Consider the following 6229-nt stretch of genomic DNA (forward strand, 5'->3'; position numbering starts at 1 on the left):
GGAGCTTGGACTTTCTCCTAGCTACAGGGTGAGCAGGTGAAGAGTTTCAGCAGGGAAAAAGGTGTGGTCAGGTTTGTGATGTGCAGCTTGCTCTGGTTGGCAGCCTCATAGAGAAAACCGGCTGTGCCGGATCTAGGAACGAGGAAAGTGTAGCCCAGAGCTCCAGGGGAAGGGGAAGACGGAAGCAGAAACCAGCTTCCGCACTCTAATGTCACAGAGAATCTCGTGAACACCACCTGCTGGGGAAATCAGGGAGGCTTCCTGGAGGAGGTGGCATGGGAGCTGGGCTTGAGGGACGGCCAGCATGGTACAGGCCAGCATTCCAGGCTGAGAGAATCGCTTGGGCAAAGACTCAGCAGTGAGGGTGCTCAGGTTCAGTTTGATGAGCCAGAGGATGAGGAGCGGTCACAAGGTCACAAGGCAGGCCCCTTGGTGGCTGAGCCAGCACTGGGATCCTCAACTGAGATCTGGCACCAAGAACTGGCATCTAGGAAGTCTTCGAGGCCCCCAAATCAGTGGACTCCTGCGAACCCACCGTCAGAGCGTGGATACTTCCTCAACTGCAGTGCGGCTGGGAGGCGGGGAAGAGGAAGTGAGAGCCACTGGCTATATCCAGAGAGCCTGAGGAGGGGCCTCTTCTAGAGCTGATCTCGAGAAACAGGGGTGGGGCCTCCCCAACAGAGGCTCCTGGGACCGCAGCTGAGACACCACGCAGCTGGAGGGAAGTGAGAAGCGAACTCAGCCCGGGCCTGGCTGGGTGAGACTCTCCATCACCCGCTCCCCTGGACCACTGACGGCCATGGCTGTGGCCCAGCAGCTGCGGGCTGAGAGGTGAGTGCAGGGGTGCTGCCCTCCCTGGGCCTCCTCACTGTTCCCAACAGGTGTTGGGGGACGAAACCCGGCCCTCCCGACCCTCCTGCAGCCCCATGTCAGTGTCAAAAGTTGAGAGGCTGGACTTGAGTCAGAACCCGAATACTCGGAAATGCAGACTCTCAGAACGGTTTTAAGGAAACCGAGTTTTGGTTCACCTCCCTCAGGCACAGATGAAGACACAAGGCTCAGAGAGGGGGAGTGACTTTCTCAGGGTCCCACAGGAGTGGGTGGAAGAGTCTAGACAGGAACTCAGGTGAGCCGAGTTCCAGGCTGGGCTCACTGCTCCACATCATGGTCAGAAATGGCTTTTCCTCTTCTGTTCAAACAGAATCACGGAATCTGGCTTGTTCTCCTTCTTTATCAAGGGCTTGGCTCAAATGTCACCTCCTCTGAGAAGTCTTCCCTGACTGCTCCTTCATGGCGGTCTGATCCCTTGCTCTGTTTCGTTTTTCTGTATAGTCCTTATATTACTGGCATAATATTCTAGACTCATTTATTTGTTTTCTTTATCACTGGCTTCCCCATTAAAAGCAAGTTGGATGAGGGTACAGTATTTGTCTCTTTTGACCGTGCTATATCCTTAGGATGAAGAACAATGCTGGTACAGACTAAGTCCTCAGCAAATGCTGCTGAATGAATGAGTGAGGATCTTGGAGCTGGAAAATGTCCTTAGAGTCTTCTAGTCCGATCTTGTCATTATACAGATGAGAAAACTGAGGCCCGCGGAGGATAGAACGAATGCCTCCTTGGGGCACAGGGAGTGAGTGGCAAGGCTGGGGCTTGGAGCACAGCCTCGCCAAGACTCAGCCTCATGTCTAGCAGCATCTTCCGAATGTTTCCTCAGTAGCTAGGCCTGTGCTCCTGAGCTGTGGGATACCTGAGGACACAGGGCTTGGCTCCTGCCTTCCGGAATTGGAACAGCAGGTGACATCAGAAACCGAGTGTACTAACCGTGGGGAGGTGACTTGGAGAGTCGAGGGAGATGTATCAGGGTGGTTTGGGCCGAAGTGGGCAGCAAAGGGCCTGTGGTGGGACTGGGCTAGAAATGGAACGTGGGGTGAGATTTTCAAAGTTGGAATGGCAAAAGGAAGGCTTGTTGGCATATGTGAGTGTGTGTGCATGTGTGCGTGTGTGCATGTGTGCATGCGTGTGTGGATGGATGGGCCACAGAAGCCAGTGCTTATAGGGCAGATCGAGGACGGCTTTGGTGAGCCTCAGAGGGTGGTGCTGGTGGCTAGGGTGAAGTCCCACCAGATTCTAGCCCCTCTTCCCTACGGGTCCTCACTGGAAACTGGTTCTGACATGCGAACTTAAACTTTCAGGAAGCAGCTGCTTTCGGAGGCTTGTGACACTTCCTATTTCTTGCAGGGTATGTGGATCAGAGAGATGACACTAAGAGCTGGCCGAATGGACTCTGTGCTCCCTCCCTTCCACTCCCTGTCCCTTTCAGCCACCCTTGCCCCTCAAAGGAGGATGGCCGCCTCCTCCAGCCCTTCGTGGGGCCGCAGAGCCAGGTCCTGGGGTCACTGGCTTCCTTGCACCTTGTCGGCCTTATTTGAAAGTGTGCCCTAGGCGTGTTCTGCTTGAGACCAAAGCAGAGGATCCAATGGGAGGGCGGGAGAGTCCCCACAGCAAGACTTTCTAAGCCCTGAGCTGTCTAAAGATGGAAAGGACTATGCAAGGGTAGTGAGTTTGGTTCCAACGAACATGTTTGGAGCACCTACTATGTGCAGAAGCTACAAAACCTGAACTAGCTGCCATTTCAGCCTCTCCCAGGTAGTTCCCAAGTGGACTTTTCATGAACAACATGAGTGTGTATGAACCCTGAGCATCATGGCCCAAGAAAGCCTTGAGTCGACTTAAGCTCTGAGGGGTCCTGACTGAGGTCTTTAGGGGAGCAGCTATTTTAAGGGGACGTCCATTTGGGGTTGCTGCACCCCAGTCCCAGTGCAGGGCTTCCTAGATTGACTACCCCAGTGGCCAGATCATTCCCACTCTGCCCACCACAGGACTTGCTAAAACAGACTCAGAGAGTGGCCCTTGTTGAGCACCTACTGTGTGCCAGGTGCTGTTCTGAGAGCTTGGGCTACAGAGCGGGTAGGGGCCTTGCTCTCGTGGGAGTTCTCGGGCGGTGCTTGTTACAGTGGGACCTCTGCAGCCTCCCGGATGTACATACTTCTATGGTCCCCATTTTCCAGAGGGGAGAGAGGAGGCAGAGCACAGAGAGGACTCTTCCCAAGGACCCCGCTGGCATTGGCAGAGCGGGATTCGGCTCTCCATCTTCCTCCTGCAGCCTCCCAGCGTAACCCCGCCTTGCCACCACCGCCCCAGAGCAGGCACAGGGCCCTTTGTCTCACTGGCTTCGTCTGGCATCACTTTATTCCCGTACTCAGATGCCCCCACGCCCACCCTGCAGTTCCTTGAACTTGCCCCTTCTTGCATGGGGGCCTTTTGCACTCACCGTTTCCCTCGCCTGTCGTCCTGTAGCCAGCTCCTCTTTGCTCCTCTTGCTGACCTGGTGCCGCTGCTTCTGGGAAGCCCTCCCTGACCACCCTCAGTCTGGGAGAGCCTGGCCATCATACATGCACAACGCCTCTGCGTTTCTCTCTGATGGACATAACCCCTGTCTTAGAAGCGTCTGCCTGCCAAGCTCTCTCGCCCGCTGCATACTGATTCTCTGAGGGCCTGTAATACGTCCAGGCTCCTGCTGCATCTGTGACCGTTGAAATGATGTAGTTATTTGTTTCGTGACCAACTTCTCCACTCAGTCATGAGACCCAGGCAGGCAGAGGCCATGCCCTAATGCGCCCGGAACAGTATCTGAGCTACTGAAGGCGCTAACAAGTGTTTGCTGTTATTATTACTTCGTGCTTCAAACTGGGGGAAACGCGGCCTTTCGATTTACTTGGAGAAGTTTGTTAACTTCTCTGTGCCTCGGTTTCCTTGTCTGTAACAAGGTGACACTGTCTTAGAGGAGCGCCTGGTGCACAACGCACACTCAGACAATCGCCGTAGTCATTGTCACCCGACCCTGCCCAATGCCTGGTGCGTACCGAGCCATTTCCACACCCCCGGTTCCTTCCTGCCCCACGCCCATCATACTGCAGATGAAATAAATACCTATGACATGCCTCGGGGGAGAAAGTAGAGGAGGAAACATGTCCCAAGGGTGTCACCATAAGGCCTTGTGTGGAAAGTGAGTGGGGAGGTTGCCAGTGGCCACCGAGTTGCTCTGGGAGTGATGGGGATTTCCTCTGCCCGCCCACTGCCACCCTGAGTCACGTCCCGATGACAGCCTCCTTGTGTCCCAAGGTGGCCTGAGATCCCAAGGAGCTCAGGTCCTCTGGGGACCAGCAGGGGGTGGGGCTCGGTATACAGACTTTGAAACAGATTTCTCCTGAGGTCCTGGCCAGCTCTGAGGCCTTGGATGTGGCACCCCGCCCCCCACCTCCTACCCTGTTTCCCAATTACTGCGACGGTCAAGTTATGTTTGCTTCTTGTTTCCTCGTTTGTCTGCAGTGGCTGAACTTGAAGACCTCTTCCGTGTCCTTGGCTGTCTGTCTTCTCTTCCTCCACTCATCCCTTTTAGTCTCCTCTCTCTGCTCACTGCTCTTCTCAGGGGGTCTTGACCACAAGTCACAGGCAGATAGTTCATACCTCTCCCGCTGCAGCCGAGATGCCCACCTCTCTCCCCTTAGCTCCAAAGCCACACATCGGCTCTTCTTGGACCTCGACCTGGGTGTCCAGGAGGCTTCTAAAATTAGTATGCCCAAAACTGAGTCCATCAACCCTGCTCCCTCCCACCTGTCCTGGTCAGAGTATGGGTGACACGTGGGTGTCACTCTTCACACTGCCCTTTCAACTCCACATCAAACAGTCCCCAAACCCTACTGGTCATAACTCAGGAATGACTAGCAAATTGGTCGTGTGTCCATTGGCAATGTCCAAGACTGCAGGGGACAGAGGACCTGATAGCAGTTTAAACAAGCAGGGGTTTATTTTTTCACATAAGAAGTCCAGAGGTTCACAGCTGGTTCTGCAGCTTAGCAACTTCAGGACCAGCAACTTCAATTCCAGAGATTCCTGTGATCTTCCTCACATGTTTGCCTCATGGATGCAATGTGGCTGCCGCAGGTCCAGATGTCACACCTGCTTTCAAGACAGGCAGAAGAGGGAAGGGGAGGAGACCATGCCGGCCTTGTCCATCCCTCTGGATCACGAAAACAAACACTCAAAAGACCCTCGTAGTAGATTCCCTCTTTGGTCTAATTGGTCAGAACTTGTTACCTGGCTGCTCTTGGCTGCAAGGGAGGATGGAAGACAAGAACAGGGTCTTTATGTTAAGCTCAGCCCAATTGTGATCTGTCACCTTGGAGCTAGGCACATTGCCACCCCGAACAAAACTAGAGCCTGTTTAGCCGAAAGGAACAGGGGATACAACACATGAAACAGAGGTGCCCGTCAGAGGTGATATCCCGTGTCTGCCCTTCACTGCTGTCCCCACTGCTGGGCTCAGGCCCACATCATCTCTCAGGCGAAGCACCTCAAAGCCTCCCGGGAAGGCGCTTTGCCCCTTCAAGTCTCCGCCCTCCTATCGCTCTCCGCACAGCTGCCTGAGCTGGCCTGCGACCGCCGGGATCACCCTGTGGTTTCATTCCCTTCCGAAGCCTCGCGTGGCTTCCTATGGCCTGCAGAACTTTCTTAGCTCAGCACTAGTGACTCCTCAGCCTGGCTTCATCTTCCCATTCGATCTCTGCTCACACCAGACCCCAGCCACACGAGACCTGGCCCACTCCGTGGGCCTCAGAACCTCCGCCTATGCTGTTCCCTCTGCCTGGAAGGCCCTCCCCTACCGTGTCCTACCTGGTGGACTCCAGCTCCTTCTAGACTTGGCTCAAATGTCGCCTTCTCTGTGAGGATTTCCCCAACCCAGGCATAATTAGCCATTCTCCATGGGGGACGTGCATTGACTCTGTTTACCCCTGGGACCCGGGGCCGAGCGCAGGGCCCGATGCGGAGGAGGTGCTTGATGCACTGGCCCTGGGTGGACAGAGCAGTCGCAAAGCCATTCGCTAGATTACAACGCGGCTGCTGCTATGTGGTCCTTCCTCCCGGTGCCTTCGCTCAGGAGCCCGGCCCGGGGACGAGGAGCGCCACAGGCGCCTGAGCTCACTTTGCCCGCTGCCTCATGCCCCGTGGGCCCGCTGAACACAGGCGATGACCGGGGCTTCTTCTCCTCCCGCCCCCCTCAGCGACTTTGAACAGCTTCCCGACGACGTTGCCATCTCAGCCAACATCGCCGACATCGAGGAAAAGCGGGGCTTCACCAGCCACTTTGTAAGAGACGTCCTTGAAC

The 6229-nt window shown here is 55.4% G+C and overlaps 1 protein-coding gene across 1 annotated transcript in view; it reads left to right on the forward strand.

The window, feature by feature from the left end:
* Positions 1 to 696: 696 nt before the first annotated feature.
* NCF4 (neutrophil cytosolic factor 4) overlaps positions 697 to 6229 on the forward strand; it is an 18453-nt gene continuing 12920 nt past the window's right edge. The window contains exons 1-2 of the mRNA XM_011354437.2: positions 697 to 831; positions 6126 to 6210. Of these exons, the coding sequence (XP_011352739.1) occupies positions 800 to 831; positions 6126 to 6210 (117 nt within the window). The 5' untranslated portion in view covers positions 697 to 799. The remainder of the gene's footprint in view (positions 832 to 6125; positions 6211 to 6229) is intronic.

Source organism: Pteropus vampyrus, unplaced genomic scaffold, assembly GCF_000151845.1.
Source record: "Pteropus vampyrus isolate Shadow unplaced genomic scaffold, Pvam_2.0 Scaffold16, whole genome shotgun sequence".
Classification (NCBI taxonomy): Eukaryota; Metazoa; Chordata; class Mammalia; order Chiroptera; family Pteropodidae; genus Pteropus; species Pteropus vampyrus.